The sequence below is a fragment of the Haliotis asinina genome, chromosome 15, assembly GCF_037392515.1.
Source record: "Haliotis asinina isolate JCU_RB_2024 chromosome 15, JCU_Hal_asi_v2, whole genome shotgun sequence".
Lineage (NCBI taxonomy): Eukaryota > Metazoa > Mollusca > Gastropoda > Lepetellida > Haliotidae > Haliotis > Haliotis asinina.
The window spans coordinates 8,405,501-8,432,010 of record NC_090294.1 but is presented as its reverse complement, the minus strand read 5'-3'; the positions used below and the strand labels follow the sequence as shown (position 1 = coordinate 8,432,010).

Sequence of the window (26,510 nt, the reverse complement as noted above, 5' to 3'; positions counted from 1 at the left end):
CTCAAAACATGGGATGAAGGATAACACAAGCACTACATAACATCTCAACAAGGGACCCTCTCAAAACATGGAATGAAGGATAACAAAAACACTACATAACATCTCCACAAGGGACCATTTCAAAACATGTGAGGAAGGATAACACAAGCACTCCAAAACAACATGGTAAGGGGCCAGCTCAACACTTGGAAAGATGGATAACACAATCACTACACAACTTCTCAACAATGGGCCATCACAGCATATACAATGGTGTATAACACAAGTGTTTCACAACATCCAATCCAGGAGCCATCTCAATACATGGAAAGGTAAATAACATAAGCACTCTCCAACATCTAATCAAGAGGCCATCTCAACACATGGTAAGGGGGATAACACAAGCACTGCACAACATACCATCTAGGGGCCATCTCAAAACGTAAATACATATTACTCAAGACTAGATTACATCTGATTAAGGCACCATCTCAACACTTGTGTAATGATAGATAACTAGAGCAAAACAAAATATCTCAATAAAGGACTATCTCAATACATCTAATGGTGGAGAACACAGGCACTGCACAACATTTTATTAAGGGACGATCTCAGCACTCAAATATACGACAAAGTGTTATGGATGTCAGCTCCTTCTCCTGCCTTATGAGTTGACATCCATAACATTTTGTCGTATATTAGAATACAGACTTGTAAATACTCCCAAGAACCTCAATAACTCAAAGCATGCAATGGTGGATAATACAAGCACTCTGTAACATCACACTAAGGGGCCATCTCAACGACAATAAACAGAGCTGGAAATTATCACTGCTGTCCTTCCCAATCAATGTCTTAGATGTTCTCAGTGCTAGCAGAATTTCAAACATCTTCCTTGCAAACATTGCTATTTATGTTGCCTCACACATAAATGTCATAATGTCATAAATGGCAGAGCACTCTTCTGTTATTTTCAATGTACACCACTTACAATCAAGTAACATTCTTATGTACCCTCCTGGGAATGCCAAACTCATTTCATACCTCGTGGTAGCAATTCCTTATCTTTACATTGAGTCACGTATGATGTATGGAAATTACTGATCTTTTACGAATGCAAATAAACAGAGGGGAGATAACTCTATTTTTTTTTCTTGTCATATGCAAATTCTAGAGAAGGATACAAAAACTTTGGTACCTCTGCATCAAACAAGTCAAAATTAACATTGAGGTGATTGGTAAATACGTTGTTAACTGGTCCCTCAGGGCCCATGGGTTGATGTTCCCCTCATGACCAGTGAACGACTTATGATGTTATCTATATTCATGCAAGCAGATGTCTTTGGTTAATTTCCATCCCAGCTTCAACAGAACAACATCTAATCCAAAGGTCACCTCAAAATCTGTCGCACTTTTGACAACTTCCCCACAGGGAAACAACACATTCTGCGACAATTTAAACAGCCGTCACTTTTGACAATTCCCCTAAGAATAAAACTAAATCAAGTTGTAAACAGGCAGTTTTTCACTCAAAAGTGCCATATGTAATGGTCCATATCAGCAACAATCTGGTGATACATATTTCGTTTTGAAAATGTGTGTGTTATTCCACACCAGAGTTATATCTGGAAATATCTGGAAACAACAACATAATTCAGAGTGTTGGTGATTACATATTCCTACAACATGGACTTAAAACAACAATGCTACATCTAACACCTTGTATGCTTCATCACTTGACTCACAACTTGTGATAACAAGACAAATGACTAGACACTCTAGCAGATGCTTTCAAAAGAAATTAGAATATTGTATAGTTTGTAACCAAATTGTTATATGAAATGAGTTTCTTATCATGTACAGCTGTTAGTGACATAAGAAAGATCACCCTCCCTAGCTATTTGTCAATAACACTCATTCATAACTTTATTTCCCTAATGAAATCAAACTATCCTCCTTTTGTACAGAGGGCGGTAGGGTAACCTAGTGATTAAAGCACTTGCTCATCACGCCAAATGTCTGGGTTCGATTCTCCACATGAATACAATGTATGAAGACCATTTCAATTCATCAACTTGAAAATGCCAATCAAACAGAAAACTAATCAGGGCTGTATAGTTCCTAATGGAGTTTTGTTTATTTTAACAATAGTCAAGATTAACAGAACCTCTCTGTCCATGTGTTCAGGTTTGGTGTTTAATGCTGTATTCAGCAATACTCCATATATGATGTCACCCTGTCAATAATCCAATCCAGACAAACCAGATATCATGATGACACATGATATCAAACAAGTCACCATCATATCACCTCAAACAACCTGCATAAGATTTAGACTAAGGTTAGCAGGGATAGAACAAAAAAAAAAGTACCAAATCAGAATCAAGCACCTGGTTTTGTAAGGAATACAGCACTGGCTCAATATTCAATCGTGTATTTGACAGAGGTTATGACAGAAAACTTGAGAGCATGGCAATAAGACATTAAAACAGATCTTAATGGCTATTTAATTTACGTCTGTTTAGCCAATATAAAGAGTGACACCATTACTTACATTCCTTGCTAGAATAAAGAGCTCATAGTCCCCGCTGTTACAGAACTTTGTACTATCTGCCCATGCTCATCTAAATTAAACAACAGATACAATAGATAGTAATGTTTGCTGTTACAGATAGCACTGTTGGTTGTTACAACAGATAGTAATGTTTGCTACTACAGATAGTGATGGCCCCTGTTAGTGTTGCAGATAGCGCGCTCACTGTTACAGTCGTGCCCTTGACCTGGTTTCACTTCCCAAAAGGTGTCCCTTGCCATGAAATTGCTGGAATATTGTAGTCTGCCATACAGACCCTGAAGTATATATATCCAAGAAAGCCCATGCAAGTCTAGAAAATGTGGCAAGTCTAGATTTCCATAGCTTCAGGCTGAAAATGAAGAAAGTCTCAGGGCTCCAGTTCATTATATTATTTTTTTTCACTATGAACGTTTTTTTCAGTAAAATATGTTCATTTCAGAAGCTAGCTGTTAGTCTAGGAATATTGCTTAAAGCTCACTCACTCATAGTTACAGACAGTGATGTTAGTTGTATCAGATAGTTATGTCCATTGCTACAAATAGTGATGTTTTTTTATCGCTGATGATGTCAGTTTCCGCAATGTACCGATCCCTTCATTTATGATTCCACTGAAATAAATATCAAAATATTAAATGACATGTTGAAAACAAATAAAATAGATCAAAAGCCTAAGTCCAGATATACCCTGAACTACACTGTGTAATTAAGAGGACATACATCTGTAGGACTGTCCTATCATGTTTCTTCAGTTGTTACATGCTCACAGACACAGGGAGTAAAATCTTGTCAGTTTAAGTGTCAATCTTATTAGATGATCCAGCTTCATAGGGGAATTCTTGACAATTTTAGTGGACTCCAAAGCTTATCATATAATGTATCTAAGCTAGCAGCACATTACACTGCATTATATCAAATGTTTCCTGTATAAAGTTTTCCACATAGTTTTTCACATTTAATCTATAATTAAAACGTGTCACTCATTTCATAGTTAGTGTCAAATAAACAGAAAGTGACAGCAATTGTCATAAACATGCCTGACAAGTTCACCTTTCACACTGAGGTATCAAAATTTAAAAATTGCAAAGAAGACACGCTAAACCTTGGGGAAATAACTATGACCAGTGGGTTGGTCTGTTGTTTAACACTCAGCAATATTCCAGCTCTATGGCGGCAGTCTGTAAATATTCGAGTATGGACCAGACAATCCAGCGATCAAAAGCATGAGCATTGATCAATGATGTGTCAACCAAGTCAGTGAGTCTGACCACCTGATGCCATTAGTCGCCTAAGGGGTTGTCGAAGGCCAAATCCAACTGTCTATCTTCATGGCTAGGATTAAAAATGAAAGTTACATACAACATGCTGACTGAAGAAAACGCCATTAGGGGAGATTAACAAGAACATCGTGAAAACCAATATTCTCTAAAAGCATTTATTAATAATCATGTTTTTTAATATTTTTCATTTATTAGCTGCAAACATCATCACTGAAAGAAAAATCAATAGCAGATGATGTTTCAGCCAATCGTGAAATGCATTTCATTTTAAAAAATTGCAGGAATTTGGTGAAAAACATCATTATGATTACATCTGTTTTGTAATGGTGATCATTTCTGCTAAGTGAAGGTCAATCAATGAAAGTTTTCTAAGTCCATACTTGTTCAAATGTAGTTATTTTAGCTCTGTTAGCAGTGCAATTATATCATGGGTTTCAGTTAATGTTATGCCTTACACAAGAACTGGGGCTGTGAGGTAGTCTACTAGTCACAGCCTTCACTCGTCGCACTGAAAACACAGTTTGGGCTCTGTAGAGGGTGCCATGTATGTAGCTCATTTCTTGTGTTCCCTGCTTTGACACTGATGAAATGTAGTCAAAAAGTAAGTTACACTCACTCACTCACTCAAACTGTATCCCCCACAAGCAGCATTTTTCAAATATAAATATATAGAGGGATTAAGGAATAAAGTTTCATACAGTTCATCAGAGAGTCCCTTCAACCAAGAACTACAGTTCATCAGAAAGTGCCTTTAACCAAGAACTACAGTTGATAAGAAAGTCCCTTTAACCAAGAACTACAGTTCATCAGAAAGTGCCTTTAACCATGAACTACAGTTCATATGAAAGTGCCTTTAACCATGAACTACAGTTCATCAGACAGTCCCTTTAACCAAGAACTACAGTTCATAAGAAAGTCCCTTTAATCAAGAACTACAGTTCATTGGAGAGTCCCTTTAACCATGAACTACAGTTCATCAGAAAGTCCCTTTAACCAAGAACTACAGTTCATCAGAAAGTCCCTTTAACCATGAACTACAGTTCATCAGAGAGTCCCTTTAACCATGAACTACAGTTCATCAGAAAGTCCTTTTAACCAAGAACTACAGTTCATCAGAAAGTCCTTTTAACCAAGAACTACAGTTATCAGAAAGTGCCTTTAACCATGAACTACAGTTCATCAGACAGTCCCTTTAACCAAGAACTACAGTTCATCAGAAAGTCCTTTTAACCAAGAACTACAGTTATCAGAAAGTGCCTTTAACCAAGAACTACAGTTCATCAGAAAGTCGCTTTAACCAAGAACTACAGTTCAACAGAGAATCTCTTCAACCAAGAACTACAGTTCATCACAGAGTCCCTTTAACCAAGAACTACAGTTCATCACAGAGTCCCTTTAACCAGGAACTACAGTTCATCAGAGAGTCCTTTAATCAAGAACTACAGTTCATCAGAGAGTACCTTAAACCACGAACTACAGATGATTAGAGGGCCCCCTCACCCAGGACATGCTTGTACTAGCCCAGACCTAAGCTGGTTATACAGTGCTAGCTCAATGGGATACCATGCCACAGTTAAGTATGAATACCCCACTCAAACACATTAGACTCTAAGCTGACCAGTCCTTGTTGTACCCATTAATGACGAGCGCTAGGCAGGGACCAACAAAATTTTAATGTCCTTTGGTATAATGTGGCCGGGGTTTGGACCCGTGCCCTTCCACTCTCCGAGAAGACAATCTAACCACTACACCTCAGAGGAGGTGGAAACAGTCTTTCATTCACCACTTACACCAATTGTAATTAACTGGCAAAATGGCATGCTTTATAAATTCATGAAAAAAAATGAATCCCTAACTATTCAAACTCTATCTTAGATGAATGTTATCGGAAACATATCATTTGGGTTTCAGGGTTAGTATGTAGAATCAGGATCTGCATTACAAGGAGCATCACTTACTGTTAAACACTCTTGTGCCAAACAGAACAGAATAAGCATCAAAATACAGACCGCAGTTGTCACATACTAGACAACTCGGCAGACGTCATTACGTTTATTGTGTGTCGTCTGCAGTCGATAACATAGCACTGTAAGGTAACTGGTGAGATCGCGTACTAGTCGATAACATACATTACATCCCTCTTTGTTTGGAGCTGATAAAGCGTGTAGACAACATAACTTAACAGCATAACTTGCATGCAAATGTCTAAAACATCATTAAACTCTGACTGGAATACTCAAAATAAACTTAAGCATTTAGAGTCTTTCCTGAGACGTTATATTACCAACATAATAAATTAAGAGTCACTTTCCTTTGGCACCTATGGAGTACACAAATTAAAAAATCAGTTTCTCAACTGCAAACGTCACTTTAACAAGAAGTTACAACAATGAGTCAGTCAATCAAAGAATTCACAAGTCCAAACGATTTGGCGGTTTGCTGACTCTACCACTACTAGTGACTACTACTGGCACAGTCTCTGGGGATTTGAGTGGGGTTTTAACATATGTCTGATCTGACACATCAGTCTGACGTGTCTGTGTTGTCACAGGATTCTTTGCAGGAGACACATGTACATTCAAGTTTCTCCGAGCACTGGGTGGATGTAGGAGCTCATGAGTGGGTGGTCTACAGAGCTTGGTGCCCTGTGTGTGAGCTGTCTCAGTTGAGGGTCTTAGATGACTCCTGTTTCTTCTGTACTTCCGGTTGTTGTGCTCTACGACATAAGATCGTGGAGAGGCATGATGAGCAACAACTTTAGCTGGAAGCCACTTGTTGGTACCCGGTAGAGGAGCCATTCTAATGGGATCACCTGGAGAGAGAGCTTTGAGATCAAAACTTGCCTTCTGATTGTGATACCACTTTTGTCTCTCCTTCGCCCTGTTCAGACAAAGAGTGACATCCTTCCTGTCATAGGCTTTTGGCAGCAGCAGTTCTCTGGATACAGGTATCTTGTTCCTGGGTCGTCTTCCCATAGACAGTTGAGCAGGTGAGAGTCAACATGACTCCAGTGGTGTCGAGCGATAGTCTAGGAGAACAAATTGCTTATCACTTGATTTCTTCCAAAGTCTCTTCACTGTCTGGATCGCTCGTTCAACTTCACCATTAGACTGGGGCTAATTGGGTGAAGACGTCACGTGTTGAATATTATAATCTTCACAAAACTGAGCAAATTCTCTGGAGGAGAATTGAGGACCATTATCAGACCTCAACTTCTCAGGAATCCCATGTCTGCAGATCTGACTTTTGAGAGTTTCTACGGTAGTTCTGCAGCTCATATCTGCAAGTCTGTCAACTTCAATGAATCGTGAGAAATAATCTACTGTAAGAAGGTACGGTTTGCCTTTAAAGTCAAAGATGTCACTTGCGATTTCACACCATGGATAGGCAGGAGTTTTACTTGGCATCAATGTCTCTGACTTCTGTTTGTTCTGGAACTCATTACACTTCACACAGTCTTTGACTAGACTCTCTATTTGGGCAGTCATTCCAGGCCAAAACAAAGCTTCTCGAGCTCGCTGTTTGCATTTGCTGATGCCAAGGTGGGAAGCATGGATTTGCTTCATCATATCAGCTCTCATGCTGGGAGGAACAACAATGCGCATACCTTTGTATACAATTCCGTCCGATATGGAGAGTTCATCTCTCTGGTTCCAGTACTCTCTTAGGCAATGAGGTACTTCATACCTAGTGTCTGGCCAACCTTTCTGAATGATTGAGTGAAGTTCGTTCAACTCATCAGCTGTACACTTCTGAAACTGTTGGTACCTTGTCGGCGCAACAGCAATGTAGTCAACCATATTGACTAATATTGGCTGGATGTCAACTTCCTGGTCTGGTAGATTTGCGCGGCTCAAAGCGTCACCAACAGGAATTTCGTTTCCAGGTCTGTACATTACATTCAGATCATAAGACTGCAGCTTCAGCAACATGGACTCCAGTCTCATTGGCGCAGCAAGCAGTGGCTTACTGAAAATCGCCTGTAGCGGCTTGTGATCAGTCTCTACAGATACTGGGCGGCCAAAGATGTAGTAATGGAATTTTCTGCAGCTGTGAATGATTGCAAGCATCTCCTTTTCAATTTGGGCATAGCGTTTTTCTGTGTCGTTGAGTGCCCTTGAGGAGAAAGCTACAGGATGCCCATCTTGCAGGAGTACTGTTCCCACCGCATAGCTACTGGAATCACACTGGATCACAACTGGTTTCTTGTGGTCAAATCTAGCTAACACTGGAGCTGAACTACACAGTTCTTTGAGTTTTTCAAAGGATTTCTGTTGTGGCTTTTTCCCAAAAGAAGTCAACTTCTTTCTTGATGACCTCACGTAGTGGTGCATCTTCATCGCTGAGACTAGGCAGGAACTTTCCCAGGTACTGAGTCATTCCAAGGAAACGTCTCACGTCACCTTTTGACTCTGGAACAGGCATCTCTTTTAGAGCCCTCACTTTACTTGGATCAGCCTCCAAGCCATCTTGTGTAACAATATGACCAGCATATTTCACTCTGGTCTGTTTTACTTGGCACTTTTCAAAGTTCATCTTCAGATTGAAGTCAGATGCCCTCTTGGTGACTTCTTTCATGATCCGATCATGATCTGCCTCAGTCTTTTCACCGATCAAAATGTCATCCATGATAGCTCTTGCACCTACAATTCCATCCAGCATAGTATCCATAATACGCTGAAATATTTCAGGTGCTGATTTGATTCCGAATGGCAATCTGAGCCATCTAAATCATCCGATAGGGCTGTTGAATGTGGTTATGAGACTGGACTCATAGTCGAGACAAATCTGGAGAAATCCTGACTTTGCATCAAGAACAGAGAATATCCTGGCTTCAGGAAACGATTACACTACTTCCTCTACTGTGGGTATTGGATAGTGTTCTCTGTGTATTGCCACATTCAAGTCCTTAGGGTCAAGGCATATCCTCACTTTGTCACCCTTGACCACCGTGACCATAGAGCTCACCCAATCAGTTGGCTCTGTTACTCTGGCTATTTGTCCATTCGCTTCCATTTCATGTAGCTTGGACGTGATTTTTCCACTAAGGCCTTTGGTTGCTGTCTCGGTCCATGTACTACAGGGGGTACAGTAGGATCAATCTTCAGGTGATAGGTTCCTGGAAGAGTTCCTAGAGAACCTAGCTCTTCACAGACATCTCCTGACAATAGTGGTTTCTGATCCAGGTGAATGACATGGAACATTCACTGTTTTGTCCTTGTACACAACAGGCAAGGTAACGTTACCTTCAACTTCAAGTAAATGAAGTGTGTAGCTTTTGAAGCATTTGTCAGTCTTCACTAGTGGAAGTTTTAGGCCCATTTCAACATAAGTTTGATATGGCAGGAGTGATTTATCTGCCCCTGTGTCAATCTGCACACCCAGGTTTCTACCACAAACACTGACATCTATCCACCATTTCTTATCATTGGACTCAACAGCATACACTAAGTGTGAGTATTCATCTGAAGAATAGTCATATTCATCATTTTCTTCAACTTTTGAACATGATTTTCTGGCTTCACTGTGACATGCTACATTGTCTACCTCATCAAGTCTAGTTTTGCACATTTTAGCAAAGTGACCAAATAACTTACACTTGGAACATTTGGAACTTTTAGCAGGACATTTCTTGTGAGTAGCTTGTTACCCACATCTGCTACAAATGTCCGATTTAGAATGTCTTTCACATGTTTTGGGTTTCTGTGTCCCATGTCTGTCATGTTTAGGAGCATGTGGCTGACTTGTTACATGTTTCCTACCCGCTTTGGGTTGTTTCTTCATGTACACTCTATTTACCTTGGGGTCTTCATCATCAATGGTTGCCATACTTTGTAGTGATGCTTCATAATTCTGACCTATCTGAATAGCAGCATCAAGAGTGAGATCGTCACCTTTATCCAGACACTTCTCTCTAACTGAATCATGATAAGCTCGAAGAACAATGGCATCTCGAAGCATTCTATCTGAATCAGTATAGCCACAATCTTTTACTAGAAGCTTCAAATCAGTCACAAAATTGTCGAACCTTTCATTCTGTTCTTGTTTGCGCCTGTTGAATATCACTGTTGACCTAATCTGATTCTTCTTAGGTGCTACATATTGGTCATACTTTCCAAAAACACCATTCAAAGTTTCGTTTTCTGCAGGATTATCACCTTCAGCAGCGGTCCATGTAAATGTTTCATACACTTCTCTTCCCTTGGCACCGATATAAGTCATTAAATAGTTCACTTTCTGTAATTCAGTTTTACCTGACAGAGGCCCGTTGAACGTAAATTGACTATGTTGTTTGAAACTTTTCCATTCACGCTCTAAATCAACAGCTTCCCAGTTCATCTGAGGCCTATTGCTTTCACTAGTTGCCATGTTTACAGTTCATTGACAAGTAAGCTTCGAAGATTTTCACTAGAATCACTTCTACGTACTCAATGTAGCACAGGCTGGTAATTTCGTGAACATGCGGTCCAGCGAACTTTTGCTTCTATTTATGATTTCGGAGCATAATAGTTCATAAACAACTTGCCGTTTTGTTCTTTAGAGATCTAGACTCCTTTTTCTGGGTCGTCAAACTTCAAATTGTTAGTTTGAAAGTTGTAATTGCCGACTTCTGACACCTTGTCACATACTAGACAACTCGGCAGACGTTGTCATTACGTTTATTGTGTGTCGTCTGCAGTCGATAACATAGCACTGTAAGGTAACTGGCGAGATTGCGTACTAGTCGATAACATACATTACAGCAGTATCACAATATATTGCGATACAATTTATTTCAAAGTATATGCCAATGACTCCCAAAAAGAATATCCCTTTAACAAGACATACAGTCGACAAGAATGTCCCTGTAAAACACATACAGTAGATCAGAATGGCCATAACCCTCTACATACAGTTGACAAGAATGTCCCTTGAACAACAAATACATTAGATCAGAACATCCCCTAGACCCCGACATACCAGGACAACATCAAACTGCCAGCATGAGCTAATATTCACAGACTCTGTCACTTGAAATAGAATCATAAAATAACATGATATGTGCATGCATACAGCTGCTTGTGTGTGGATATTAATTAAACTGAGAACAAGCCATTCAGACTATAAGGAACGTTTGACAGTACTTACAAAAATTGCCAAGTGCTGTTTTCAAGAAATATCTATTTTGCTAGAGATAAACATCTTAAGTGAGATACACTGTTACCATGACAACATCCATAAAGAAACACATAGATATGTCAGTTTGTCAACAAAGAAAAATAAAACAATCACAATTTGATGCCCATGACACCTCAAAACAAAAACAAACATTTGTCAAACATCTGTCAAAAATATTATCATAACTGATCACCTGATAAGTAAAACAATCGCCAGTCAAAACAAGGATCACATGACATTCACAACAAAGTTGTATAACATTTACCTGTCAACACGAGGGTCATATCTGATCACCATGACAATATCTGAGAAATAAACCACTGCCATGCCAGCCATCAACCAGAGCACATTGACAATGCTGAATGCAGACTCCTTTTGACGGTATTTTCCAAACTTTGCCTCAAATTTCTTCTGAGTTTCTGGGTCTATCTGACTGGTGAGTTTGCCTGCATTGCTACCACTGTAGCGGTCTGGGTCCTCAAGGGCATCTGCAACATAACAATGTAAGAAAATCATTGGAACAGCAGCTCAACTTGACTGACTCACTTCCACAATATTAGAACAGAGTGTATGTTGGTTAGGGCTGACTATTGAGAAGGAAACAATGATTCACTTCCACAATATTAGAACAGAGGGTATGTTGGTTAGGGCTGACTACTGAGAGGGAAACAATGATTCACTTCCACAATATTAGAACAGAGTGTATGTTGGTTAGGGCTGACTATTGAGAGGGAAACAATGATTCACTTCCACAATATTAGAACAGAGGGTATGTTGGTTAGGGCTGACTATTGAGAGGGAAACAATGATTCACTTCCACAATATTAGAACAGAGGGTATGTTGGTTAGGGCTGACTATTGAGAGGGAAACAATGATTCACTTCCACAATATTAGAACAGAGGGTATGTTGGTTAGGGCTGACTACTGAGAGGGAAACAATGATTCACTTCCACAATATCAGAACAGAGGGTATGTTGGTTAGGGCTGACAATTGAGAGGGAAACAATGATTCACTTTCATAATATTAGAACAGAGTGTATGTTGGATAGGGCTGACTACTGAGAGGGAAACAATGATTCACTTTCATAATATTAGAACAGAGTGTATGTTGGTTAGGGGTGACTATTGAGAGGGAAACAATGATTCACTTCCACAATATTAGAACAGAGGGTATGTTGGTTAGGGCTGACTGTTGAGAGGGAAACAATGATTCACTTCCACAATATTAGAACAGAGGGTATGTTGGTTAGGGCTGACTATTGAGAGGGAAACAATGATTCACTTCCACAATATTAGAACAGAGTGTATGTTGGTTAGGGCTGACTATTGAGAGGGAAACAATGATTCACTTCCACAATATTAGAACAGAGTGTATGTTGGTTAGGGCTGACTATTGAGAGGAAAACAATGATTCACTTCCACAATATTAGAACAGAGGGTATGTTGGTTAGGGCTGACTATTGAGAGGGAAACAATGATTCACTTCCACAATATTAGAACAGAGTGTATGTTGGTTAGGGCTGACTACTGAGAGGGAAACAATGATTCACTTCCACAATATTAGAACAGAGGGTATGTTGGTTAGGGCTGACTATTGAGAAGGAAACAATGATTCACTTCCACAATATTAGAACAGAGTGTATGTTGGTTAGGGCTGACTATTGAGAAGGAAACAATGATTCACTTCCACAATATTAGAACAGAGTGTGTGTTGTTTAGGGGTGACTATTGAGAGGGAAACAACTTTGGCGATAGTGACAGTCTGTTGCAACATACCACTACAATGGCCCATTGCTTCCTTGAATTATCTCTTTGGAAGTCATTTCAAAATGAATGTAAAATCTATATCAAATAAAAAAGTCTCTTTTAATTACTGACAAGAAACTTGAAACCCAGACTAAGTTTGTTTTAGAGGTAACAGGCACAGATAACTCTAAATCAAAGTGAACATATCTGGTACTTCTTGTATTTTGTGCCACATTTATCAAAGAAGTCAGTTACTAAACTATTGGCAGTCACACATACATTTGACACACTGATAGCTTTTTGTTTTCCACCATCGATTAATTGCTATCAGAGACTCAAAACTTGCAATCCATTGATAGTTTGATGCATCATTACAGCCCTAATGTATATGATGGGTGTGCTGATTGGTGTGCCGTTTGACAGCAATATGATGGAAACACAATTTCTGCTATGAACTACTACATTGAATCAAATTCGAATTGACATCAGTTTCTTGGATAAACATTTTAACTGGTTATTTTTCTGGTTTATCTATGCAAAGACAATTATTACGCCACATTTAGCTTCAAATTATTACAATAATTATGAATGTCTGTGAGTTTAATAACTGAAATGTGATAGACGTTCAGCACCTGTCACCTCACTAGTACATGCTGCATTCAGATTTCAGGTAATTATGGTGAGGTTGGTACTGGTTAGCGAACAGCTATTGCTGACCATGTTTTTATACAATGCAGCGGAAAGGAATCATGACACTATAAAAAGTTGTTTTCTCACAACTAACTGTAACAATCATCACCATTCCAAATTGTTCATGCCATTCATGAAATAATATAAAATACCATGACCTTGAATAATTGATTGTGTGATTGTTTGAGTGTTTATTTTACAGTAGATCAACAGGGAATGAAACAGCTTGAACTTGCTGTTGTATAAGTCGTGGGACATACCTCCAACTAAATTAAACAACTTACATAGGGTTTATAACTTTATCATTAATTTTTCACTTGTGGTACTAATTGTGAAGAATTATCTTTTACTTTTCTTTATTGTTGTTAAATACAGTGGGGAAAATATATTAAAACTGTAATCACCCAGAACTGAGCAGTGTGGTATAAGTTATAACTGTTGGAGTCAACACCTTGGAGTCAACTTTGTGTGCAGACTCTTTCCGCGTTGTCACAATTGCTAGTGTGCAGTACAAAACCCTGTGCACTTAAAAGAACTTAGAATCCTTTCGCATGTGACCAGTTGGTGGCCACATGAATACGTGCAAACACCTAGTTGCGGGTGCAGCAAACATGCAGTACACTTGAACCAAGTACTGTGACTAAATGTCCCAGTCCACCCAGCTGTGAATGGGTACCTTGTAGGATGAGAAAGACGCAATAAACTCAGTGTGCCTAGAGGCAGCAAGAGTTGTGTACTCCAAAGGGAGTTGAGATGATGACACAATGTGCTGTTGAGATTGACATCCAGTGACCAAGAAAAAAAAAACAGTATGGGTAACAAGGGTACTTCTTGGGTCGAATGGATCTCAAGCATTGCCTGGACAGACTACCCATTGATAGTCATGTGATATCTTGCTATTGACAACAACAAAAAAACTCAGTGATGTAATGCAATTCGCTTTTCTGACACTGTACACACTACAACATCAGTCAACCAGATAATTGTTTCATGTGAGGGTTTGATACTAAGTATGAAACCATGCCGTAACATGTTTCCGGGGTATTTCTTTTCCCCGTAATTTCTTGCGTACAGTGAGATGACTCCTCCACCTGTAAACGCCATCTTGTGTGCAGAAGCTTCCATCACAATCAGAACGCACAATGTTTGAAACATTCAGCTTTCAGGGAAGTTGTGGTCTAATTTCTATCAAAGTACTAAGATTCTACCACAGAACGTAATGCACTTTGAGAACCTTCGTAAATGTGATCATAATTTTGAAATAAAGCTCGCAACTTGTCAAGCTGATCATCGTCTGCTCGACTGAAAAGCCAAACATAAATATCACGTGACTCAAATGGAATGTTGCTGACGTAATAAAAAAAACCCAATTGAACACCGAATTGGTCATCTCTTACATATATTTTTTTCGTGCAGCAGAATTCGTACCAAGCATGTGACCTCTTGGTTCATTTAAAATACTACTGCGATGATAATATACTGCACAGACATGACACGTTTTATTGTTCCTGCCATGGTGGGCCATGCAGACAAGAAGAATGAATGTGCAAATGATAGAATAACTTACCTGTAAATATTTTTATTTTTAACATATTTCACAAAAAAAAAACCCATTAAAATAATCAAGAAAATAATTACCACTTTGCTTGGCTTCTAATTAAAACGAAACGTTGCACTTGTTGGTTTCTGTGGAGAAGAATGCATCACATGCACTTCCATACAAGGGCATTACTACGTGCAATAACGAGTAACCCAAAAACATGGTACATCACTTCTAATGCTAGTGCTTGCGGACAAGACACGAAATGTATGTTGTATTGGAAACCAACGGACGACAGAACATTCTAACAATAAATTTATAAAAGGTGAGGTAATTTACGGAATTACAGTTTTGATAATCTACTGATAGTCAGTAATGTTCATGATCATCTTTTGCGCTATTACCACGAAAACATGTTACACAAATCATGTAAATAGAGCTTTAGCCCAGTAAAACAAGTCACTACCAGTAATTTTCTACCTACAGTTTGAAACCTACGAAGATCTCCTGGGGTTGGGTTGGATATCTGGGTTCTTGTAACCAGAGTGTAAAATTGGGTGTGTCCCTGCTCTACATTCTGGGGCCCATGGTAATTTCAAGATTATTTCTCATTATTTCAATCACTGAAACGCTCTCAGTCTGACATTTGACGCTGATTTTTTTATGACAGTGAAACTTTCACTTTCAAGCTTCACTTAAACTACTGAACGTGAACCGTTTTGTTGGACGAAGGGTCTCTCAAAGAAAAATTCATCAAGATCATAGGGATATCTAGAAATTGAAGCCGCTCGAAAACAGGACTATTAAAACATATCGACGACTACTTACGTGTACGGGGTTATAAGTTTTAACAATGACGAAATTAGACATCACGGTATTTTCCTGCATACATATATACCTGGATCAATTTGTTTCAGAAACTGCCCGGCAATTCTAGCCTGAACTCTTCTTTGAAACACTTCCCTTGAGTCGTCTGAAGTCGCCATTTTGATACAATCGGGACATGGTATTTATTCACAGTACTCATTCGGCCATGACTACGCACCGCCTTCACGCGAACAACATAATATTGAAGATTGGGTCTATTTTTCAGTGTGACAATATCAATGGAAGCACAATAAAGAGACAGTCATCTGTCGACCTCTAAGAAATGACTTTATTGTAAATGTATAAGCACCGATGCTAAGAGAGTCAGAAAACTGCAAAGATTGGGGATTATATTTTTTTCATTTTGTTTTATATTTTGTGTATATATATTCATTATAGCGCTTGGGGTGGACACTCAGTAGGTGTACGTGGGGTATTTTAGCGCTTTATAAACTCACTCATTATTAAATCATATCACCATAAAAAGTTTTCTATCGGTGAAATATTAGCTTAGCTTGCTTAGTTAGTTAGTTAGTTAGTTAGTTAGTTAGTTAGTTAGTTAGTTAGTTAGTTAGTTAGTTAGTTAGTTAGTTAGTTAGTTAGTTGGCCAGCAGCTACCCAGAGACCGCCTTTAAATATTCGAGTTTGGACAAGACATCCAGTGACTGATATTCGGAGCATGGCTGTGCAGTTTGAGATGCATCAACCAAGTCGCCCAGTCTGACCACCAGATCGAAAACATACCTTATCATGATAAAAAGCTTGCTTAAAGTAATTTAAACATAATCTGAAAATGTGATTGACAGCAATAAAGCTGAATTCAATAACAAATGTATCTGTAATAATAAACGTATTTTACATTGGTGTACCTGTTTATTACAGTCATTCAGCTGTATTTACAATAAAGGAATATAGAGACAAAATGAAATAATATTAACACGCGGCAATGACGTTAATTATAGTGTTGTAGCGTTACTAATGAATTAGACATAAAGACTACATCTATCAGTTTTAGCTTAGTTTTAAGACACCTCATTTGATCAGTAGCCGTTTTCACGAAAAACGGTATCGTTTTGCTGCGGAGGTGTTTCAACGTATAATGGTTGCTATGCAACACGTGCGGATGAAAGGTTTCAAATAAATGATAAATTGCTGGTGATAAATAATATATTTTTTGACACTTAAGCGTTTCTGACAACTTCCTCGAGAGAATAGGTGGCAGTGAACATGTCAGTCAGTATCAGCTGTGTATTACGGGCCGTTCTTGATAGCGTGAAAAGACATTGCCTTACATTATGCATTATGTATACATTAAGCTAACGCATCGAGAGAGACAAAAGTCTGTGGGTGAGGATGGTGGGAGTGAAGCTTGGGGAGGGGGTGGAGAGAGAGGAGAGTGTCAGTTACACAGCGTGGGGGAGGGAGATGGGGGCGGTGGAGCGGTGCAGCCCAAGAGACGCCAGATCAGTATTGATTATGTTTTACACCATTTTCTTTTAAACCTTCAAACGTCGTTACATTAAACTTTCACACGGGTCTATTAGAACTCTTCTTTCGAACGTTTAGCTTTTTGTAACAACATTAATCTCCCCAGAGTCGGGAAGTCAGTGAAGTTTTACTTCACCACTGTAAACAATGGCAGCATGAAAAGTTTCATGAAAGTTTATAAGTGGGCATTGTCATGCTCTCTCTTCTCCGATACTCGTGTATTCCAGGTCAGTGTGTTGGCGCCGTCTATCAACAAAACATCTCATCCCAGATGCTCATGCATATTAAATACAAAAGTACAATGATATCAGACATGAACCAGATTACCTCTGGAATCTCGCTGTGCCTGCAGGCCTCAAATACTCCTCCAGTTGGCAGTAAGAAATAAACCAAAGTATTCACCAGACGACTAGATCACGATTTATAGGCTTACATCGTCAGTGTATATGGATGTTATATCCCAGTTTTCCCACAGAGTTAAAACAACGATAGGGTCACGTGGTTAATCTATATTTACGGTCTGTTGTAAAATTGGTATACCTATAGCACGCAGAAACAAACAGGATCGTGAAGCTCAAATACAAGCTGAAAACAGTAAAACAGTAAAAAATGGGTTGTGCATTTTGATAGCATACATAGACTAATAGCAGTCTGTGCTTTAATCACATATAGTGGTTTTACAGCTTTTCATTGCTTCAGTTTAGCAATATGTAGTTTTCTTCCTCAACGATGAAGACCCGCACATACGTGCGCTGCTTTAGGTACCGACTGGCGGCTGGTCTTGGGAGGGATGTACTGAAACGACAGGCAGCAATCACTTGATGAGGCTTGGTCCTGTCTGCAGCCTCAACCTTTTAGCTCACTTCGGGAACGGACTACCATTGTTTGAAGATTGCGCTAAGACGTACATAGAAACCTTCACCGTTGCTTGTCGTTTCCATGACCAGCTGTGGAGCCTGGATGATTCCACTGACATTTCGATGAGAGAGCGTCTTGACATTGTTATGACACTGGCGCATTTGATCGAATTTGTTTGGTAATCTTGATTTATTTACACAACAAAGAAAAGAGACTGTGTTCTATCCATGCAGACTCTTTATACCTACAAATGATGTCGGTAACAACACACACACACACACACACACACACACACACATTTGTGTAATCAGTAACACTGTGTATCTTACATGCCTTAATGTTCATTCTCCACATGAAACATGTTTCCTTTTGCACTAAAAATACAAATGCTTAATTCCGTTTATGTCATAAATACTGGCAAAAGGTATCTGTCACGTGAAAAAAGCGCGCGCGAATATCTCGGGAAACTGAATTAACAGATTTATGTTTTGGGATGTGCATAAATCGGAAAAAACGTATTAGCATAGTAGCAAAGTAATAACATAGAAAACATACCGCAAATCTTGGAAATTCTAATAGCTCTTATACTGACTAATAAAAATGGACAGGACTAGAGAGCTATATGGTTTATTTCTATCCCTGCAAACTGATTTATTTGTAGTGACTGTAATGTGTGATTCGTGTCATTTCTGGTGATACTGAACGCTGTTGTACGCACAAAAAATACTTATCTAATATTCCTAGTTTAATAAAGGCTAAGCAAAGAGAAAACACGCACATAACATAGGCAATACAAGAATACAATTTCTGCACGAAGACTCATTAGCGTAGCGGTGGTTTTGCCGAACTAATAGATTTGTTTGTGCGTTTGCTCACTAGTGTCCTCGTTCTCGGAAAATACACATTGAACAACTACGTTTGCAAAGATTGACCAGAAATACCATTTTTTCTCAATGTATTTCAGAGGTAAAAGCATCTGTAATAGAAACAGTCAGTACAATTTATTTCCTAAAATGAATACATTATTTGTGTTGTTGCCTAGCGTCTAATGTACAACTTGTTAGTATCGCTCAAACACATCTTGCCGAACTGTTTGATTGTTTAGAAAAAGCTCAAACGTGATTGGTCAACTCATCGGAAGCGCTTTCTTCGAAAGCTTGGAAGACTGACAACTCAGGTTGGAATCTGCCATCGTGTTGTTATGCTTATTGTATGATAATATTTTATTCCTATGATCATCGTGAATATTGCATTGCAAAGCTGCCCAGATAAGCACAGTTCCTTGAAGCCCAAATATTTTCTTTCTTCTAGAGTGTTTGGCTTCTGTCCCGCATGTCGTGCTTTTACTACAAAGTCAGCCTGTTCAGTGTTTATGAGAGTCTCGAACTGTTTCGTTAGCTTACATTGCTACCAAACATTCCTTTGATACTAACTCAGTAAATGCCCCATGTGTAGTCGTATGGATCAGGTCTGTGGCTTTAATTGAACACTATATGTCTTTCTGATATATAAGTAATGTTTACTTTGCTGAAATCCTGATATGGACAACGAAGTTGTGAACAGTGACAATGATGGAATATTTGGGGATTTTCGTCTTATAAACTCATATTTTGAGTACCCAGTAGTTTTTGGACATAGGTAGATTCAGAGTGTGTGAGTGTGCGTGCGTGTGCAGGGGGATGCGCACTCATTACATTTCTTTGTGGTGTTAGCACAACACCACAAGCTATTGGTTTCACTACAGTTGTAAATATCTTATTATCTATGCCAGACTATGGCCTGCTTACTTAATCCTATTTGTGCCCTCAGTACAATATGCCATTACTAGTGTCTTCCAATGCAACCTATCCTGGGCCCATTGCTGCACCTGTCCCCAGTCCTTCATCTCTGCCTCCACAATTCTTCTCCATGTTTCCTTTGGACATCCTCTGTTTCTTTTTCCTGTTGTGCTCATCGCATAGCAACCCATGGTATGAAATCTGAGTGCACTCAGCAGACATGATCGATCTGATATCATTTTCTCTTCTGGATACAGGGGTTACAAAATCCCATCATACGTTACCCGGGACTAGTCGGTTTTGATTTCGGGCAATCAAATAATGGTATCTTACTTGCTTGTGGGCTACTAGATAATTCATTCTTTTGGTTTCAAACTACAAATAAATTTGGATTTCATTTCATATGTGCTCAGAATGTAGCTATTAAATTTCACAGTGATAATAAAGTAGAGTTGTCTTTCTTTACTATTTATCATGTTTCAGTAAGTGGTCCATTAAACATTAACATCAAATACCATGTTGATTTCTTTCTTTCATAATTACATCATCATGATTATGTCATAACAATTAGGACAAGTGGAGAGTTAGGCAAGACAAGTTACTTTCTTATAGTCACTTGCCCTGTGTCAAGCATCCTCGATATCTCCAGGGTATACGTTCCGATAAATCTCCACTATACCCTGGATGCATCTACAGCTAAGCCCGATAAATTTATTACCTCCCTTGGCTAGCTTTTTATCCCTTCAGGTGTATACGCTGGGAAGTTGAGCAAACCAATCACAACACACTTTCGCTCTTTAAATAATCTAACCGATTAAACTTGGCAACAGGAACCATACACAGGTTCTCGGAAAGAGGCAGGAGTTCTTGCATGTATTGTTTTTCAAATTGTCGGACCTATCAGTGTGTCAGTATGATTTCTCCAAAATCTGAGTCGCACTGTGAACAAGCATTTGCAGCTGTGACTACTATTGTTGTTGACACAGGCAAGTTCAGTTGTAACAGCGGTTTCGCTACTGTGAGAATGTGGAGCCAGCAAAGGGAGGTAATAAATTTATGGGGCTTAGCTGTAGATGCATCCAGGGTATAGTGGCGATTCATTGGAACGTATACTCTGAAGATATCGAGGATGTGTGTCAAGAGGCTTTTAGAAAGAATTTGAACCCATGGGATATTGAGGGACAGTGGGCTGGTATCAGTGTGCTTGTATGGGTCCATTGATAATACTGAATCATAGCACATGTCAGATTTCAGGGTCCCAATAAATGTTTTGGTATAGTAAATTCTGATATCTTTCCTTATTTCAGAGTTTGCTTTGCTTACAATGGCTGCACTAAGATTTCAAATCCACGTGGACAAAGAAAATGCCAACACGCTTGGTGTAAATCCCAAAGTCCGCAATGGGAGCACTTCTGGAATACGTGAGTTTGGCTTTAACATTCATACTCACTCTTGCAGTATGTCTGTATTCTTTTCACATCTGACCCATGAAGGTCCTGGGTAGTACAGGCCTTTGGCAACCCATGCTTGCCATACAAGTTGCCTATGCTTGTCGTAAAGGCAACTAATGGGATCAGGTGGTCAGGCTCGCTGACTTGGTTGATACGTCATCAGATCCCAAGTGCACAGATTGATGCTCATGCTGTCTGGTCCAGACTTGATTATTTAGAGACTGCTGCCATATAGCAGTAATATTGCTGAGTGTACCTTAAAACTAATCTTACTGAGTGTACCTTAAAACTAATCTTACTCATTCACTCTTTTCATGTCTACTTTGTTATCATCGTTTTGGGGTCTGAATCTGTCCTTATCACCTTTAACTTCTGTAGAGTGTGGAGACCTGTGAAGATTGGATTAGAATTTATCTGCAGTAACAAATGCTTGTTGTAAGCATCCTCGATATCTTCAGGGTATATGTTCCGATAAGTCTCCACTATACCTAGGGTGTGTCTACAGCTCAGCCCGATGAATGTATTACCTTCCTTGGGTGGCTTTTTAGCCATTCAGGTGTCTACGCTGGGAAGTTGAGCGTAGCAATCACAACTCACTTTTACCTTTCAAATTATCTAACCGATTAAATTTGGGAACATATTGGAATGTATGCCCTGGAGATGTCGAGGATGGTCATAAGAGGTGACTAGTGGAGTCAGGTGGTCAGACTCGCTGACTTGGTTGACTCATGTCATATCTTAATTGCTTAGATCAATGCTACTGCTGTTGGCCAGTGGATTATCTGGTCCAGACTCTTATTATTCACAGACCACCGCCATATACAATGATAATAGGCGGAATAGTGCTGAGTGTGGCGTAAAACTTAACTCAATCACTTAGTGTGGAATACAATGTCACAGTTGAATAGCTTATTCAAAGTGAGTTTTTGGGCCCTGATAGCTTGTGCTGTTGCTCCTTATTTTGAACATTGGTTGGCCAGGCAGAGACTTAATAATTACAGACTGCCTAAGTATATCTGGAATAGTGCTGACTAGAGCATGTAACAACCATATGTACAGAGTTGATTTCAACTAGGTTTTGGTCTTGAACTATGCTGGTGTATTCATTTCTTTAAAGTAATATCACTACCACAGTAATCATGGTATTAATACTGACTGAAATTATCAACTTGATGTTTCATTATTGATACTGGTGTCTGGCAGGTGGGAAAGTGTTCCAGGAGTCCGTCACTCCAGGTTTGACGAAGTCAAGAAAAGCACTTGGAGATGTGAACACACCCGCTAGTTCCCGACCTCGCAAGGCTCTTGGAGATGTCAATGGGACAAGTGGGCCTATCCTCAAAGGGAAGTCGGGTGGGTTGAAACCACTCTCGTTGAACCCTCAGAGTTTTAAGAAACCAGAAGGGAAAAGGTCACAGGTAAGGACTACAGATCATGTCAATGGCATAAACAGTTGTACTCTACCATGAGACTTTCCAGGTTAGAATGTCTTCAGCATTTTGTACAGGCCATCACGAGTTAACTTAATGGATTGGGTGATGTGTCATTCTAATTTTTTATTGCATATCACATTGTCATGATGGTGTATGGTCATTGCTCATCATATCGATTGCTGGTTTGTTTTTGTTTGAATCAGTTGTTTAATGTCCATCGTGAAAGCATGGATTAGCTACAAGCAAAACATGACAAAGTGGTGGCTCAGTTTCATTTCTAATGAGTAATTATCAAATAATTATGTTTGGTCTAAAATAGGGCACATGTCTGAATTATATCTGTCCAGGTAAATTGATACTTTTTCAATTTATTTTTATATCTCAGGAAAAAGGATTAAGAAAACAAGAACCAAAGGTATCTGTGCCAGTGTTACAGACAACCCGCAGTTGTCAACCTGCATCTTCACTATGTGAGGACATAGAACAGATGCACAATGAGAAGGAGCCAGGTAAAGTAAAGCAGATGACTGACTTCATTGCCAGAGAGTCACAACTTGTTTCTGGATAACCTTGACAAATACTGACTTTGTCTGAATTTCTTTCTTCATGAAGTCATTAGAAACCAGAAAGATCTATGTTTATGTAGTATAGTTGTATTAGTTAAATGAAATATTTTCCTTGCTATAATTGAGATGACATTTCTCAGTAAGTTGTTCCTTATGTAGATGACGATGAAGATGTGTGGCCTGCAAGGGAGAGGATCAGTACATACATCGACAAGTTGATCAGCTGGCGTCCACCGTGTCTCTACAATACATGGAGTGATAGTGATGATGAAGAGGATGACCGCAAGATTCAGGAGATGATGGGGCAGCTGGATGCTCTGCCCACACCCAAAATAGCTACAGGTAATATGACACACCATCTTCTGAAACTCCATCCAGTCACTAATACCAGTCCTGTAGATCCCATCTCAGTAATGTAGATACACCCACCTCAACACTGTCACCACACACTTATTCACAAAGTGATGCAATACTTAAACTTTACATACAAATTAATGTAAACCCTTAGCTCCAAAGTATTGCAAAACCTAAGCTTTTTACACCAATTAATGCAGAGCCCCAGGTCATCCAACTCAGTATTGTTGAAGTACCCCTAACATAATTGTGACTATGTTAATCTCACCCAATGATTTATGCTGCTGTTTTAAATCAATACTGAATAGTCACATCATTCTCATAAGCTATGATTAAATACTGAAGTATTTTTGTTACAGTTGAAGAAAGTATAATGCCTGTGGAATTGCTGACTGTGCCCGTGCCAGAAGTGGATGTACCATTCGCAGATATATCTTTACTGGATACTAGTCAGAACATTTCTCTGCCATCTCTAGAAGACTCCTACAGTATTGTGCCCAATCTTGGAACATTGCAGCTCAAAGAAGACCTCTGAACATCATGAGCCAAATATTGCCGTCACATCCATCGACCATTGTTCACACCTTCATCTACCTTTAGTGTGTCATCTTGCACAATGAAGCATCCAGCATACTGCACTTTCATCTGAGACTTTTCACAAGTTCATCTCATGTCACTGCCATTACATTCTTTGGAGAGCTTGCCATCAGTCAGTACTCCAGACATGTTTTCACTGTCCTGGCTAATAGTGCCAGTCACTTGAAGTAGGTATCTAGTCAAGACTGGTACAGCAACATGACGATAGAGAACTAACATGACATTGAGAACTGTCTCAGGGCATACTGCAGTCAGTCAGTCTCTTGTATGTGATGTTTTTCTCCCAAGTGTAATGTCTGGAATCTTTGCTTTTATTTTCTCTGTAAATAAATGTTCTGTGTAAATAAACTTGTTTTAGTAACTTTTACTGTATAGTCGATGTTGCCTACAGAAATCTGCTCTGACACATACCCAGTTCATGTGTCTGTTGAATTTGAAAAAAAAACAACATGTCACACAAACCAGAAACAGATTGCTGGTAAACATGCATTGATATTTAGGATTAAATCTTTCACGAGGGTATGAAAGTGCACTCCGTTCATGCACGTTTGTCTCTTAGGAATCATAACTTTGGGAGAGTGAGTAAACTTTTATTCCGCACTCAGCAATATTCCAGCTATAACTGGAAAGCTATGGCGGCTTCTGTAAATAATTGAGTCTGGACCAGACAATCCATCGATCAACAGCATAAGCATCGATTGGCACAAATGGGAACCGATGACATCAAGTCATCAAGCCTGACTACCCCACCCCATCAGTTCCCTCCTATGTCAAGCATAGTCACCTTTCATGGCCAGTATGGCTTGCTGAAGACCTATTCTACCCTGGATCTTTAAAACCGTTTACTCTTTCATCACCAGCCTTGGCACATAGATAGGACTGGTGGTGCACTGATACCATTTGGTAGTTTTGGAATTCTAAATAAAATATTTATGTTTCCATGGCAACAAATTTGGCTTTGACTAAATTTGGTGGTGGTGCTCTTTTCTGTGCACTCCTTCCACTTAGCAATATACACGTCAAAACATTAGACATAATCATAACTATGACACACATGAAGACTATTTTGCCATTGCAGGAATATTGGTGACTTAGTCTTCTAGTTTATTTCAGACTTAATGCCTATTGACTGCACAATATTTCAGCAATGGTGGACATGTAAGTTGTATAAATTAGTACGAAGTCCACAATCCAGTAAGTGATAAAGAGCTGTCCATGCAGTATGGTTATGATGACATTCTACAAACATGTCAAGAGATCAAATGAGTGACAAGGACTAAATATGTTGACAAGCATTGTCAACTGCAAGGAGCTGTATGTGCTGCATCTGCAGTTAGCGACCAATACAGATATTCAGGAAGGATTATTGTCAAGGACATGCTATTCCTTTCTGAAAAATTGGAATAATTAAGTCATGTTATAATGTGACCTTTCAAATCATTCAAAATCAAATCACAAATGTGGATAGTAGAGATTTGTGAAAGTTGTGTGTACACTTACCAACATGATGAAACATTTTACACTTGCATTATTATGAACCTTTTAGAGAATTCTGAATTTTCTGAATTTGCAGCTTTTAGATCAAAGTGTTATGCTTTTGAACAAATCTATGTGTCAGCTTGATTTAGTCTGTACACATCACGATTCTGTATACTTATGTAACGATTATTGGAATGGAGGAGCAAAGCATCTTATTGACATGTTATGAGCCTATTTCACACATGGCCAACTACAGGTCAGGAACAATGACTGACATTCTGCATCACAAGAGTGTTTAAACATGACTGAGTCTGCCTAATCCCAGCACCATATGATACCATTGTCCGACTCATGAAAAGGGGCAACCCATGTTTGCCTTTATATAAAAGACTACTATGCTTGTCGTAAGAGGCGACTAACAGGATCTGGTGGTCTGACTTGCTGACTTGGTTGACATGTTATCGGTTCCCAGTTGTGCAGATCGATGCTTATGTTGCTGATCACTGGATTGTTTGGTCCAGACTTGATTTATTTACAGACCATCGCCATTTAGCTGGAATATTGCTCAGTGCGGCATAAAACTAAACTCACTCATGATAAGGGACCACAATTTCAGGTTATACTATTGTATTCCACATGCCTCAACCAGGAGCATTAATTCAATTCTTGTAAT

General features: G+C 39.1%; 2 protein-coding genes across 3 annotated transcripts in view; one reads left to right on the top strand and one right to left on the bottom strand.

Annotated features, from left to right (window-relative positions):
- Positions 1-15,987, bottom strand: part of LOC137265189 (transmembrane protein 128-like) — a 65,120-nt gene extending 49,133 nt beyond the window's left edge. Inside the window, exons 1-2 of the mRNA XM_067800531.1 lie at positions 15,865-15,987; positions 11,255-11,477 (exon numbers count right to left, since the gene is read on the bottom strand). Coding sequence (XP_067656632.1) covers positions 11,255-11,477; positions 15,865-15,952 — 311 coding nt within the window. The 5' untranslated portion in view covers positions 15,953-15,987. The remainder of the gene's footprint in view (positions 1-11,254; positions 11,478-15,864) is intronic.
- Positions 15,988-19,265: 3,278 nt separating this feature from the next.
- LOC137265187 (uncharacterized) lies at positions 19,266-25,309 on the top strand. Of its 2 annotated transcripts, none has more exons than XM_067800529.1 (6): positions 19,266-19,356; positions 21,265-21,378; positions 22,612-22,826; positions 23,227-23,350; positions 23,567-23,749; positions 24,121-25,309. In XM_067800529.1, the coding sequence occupies exons 2-6, from the start codon at positions 21,282-21,284 to the stop codon at positions 24,294-24,296; spliced, it is 795 nt and encodes a 264-aa protein (XP_067656630.1). In that variant the 5' UTR covers positions 19,266-19,356; positions 21,265-21,281; the 3' UTR covers positions 24,297-25,309. The 2 variants fall into 2 exon arrangements, with proteins under 2 accessions (XP_067656630.1, XP_067656631.1); XM_067800530.1 differs by having other exon boundaries at positions 19,294-19,389; positions 24,121-24,728.
- Positions 25,310-26,510: the final 1,201 nt, after the last annotated feature.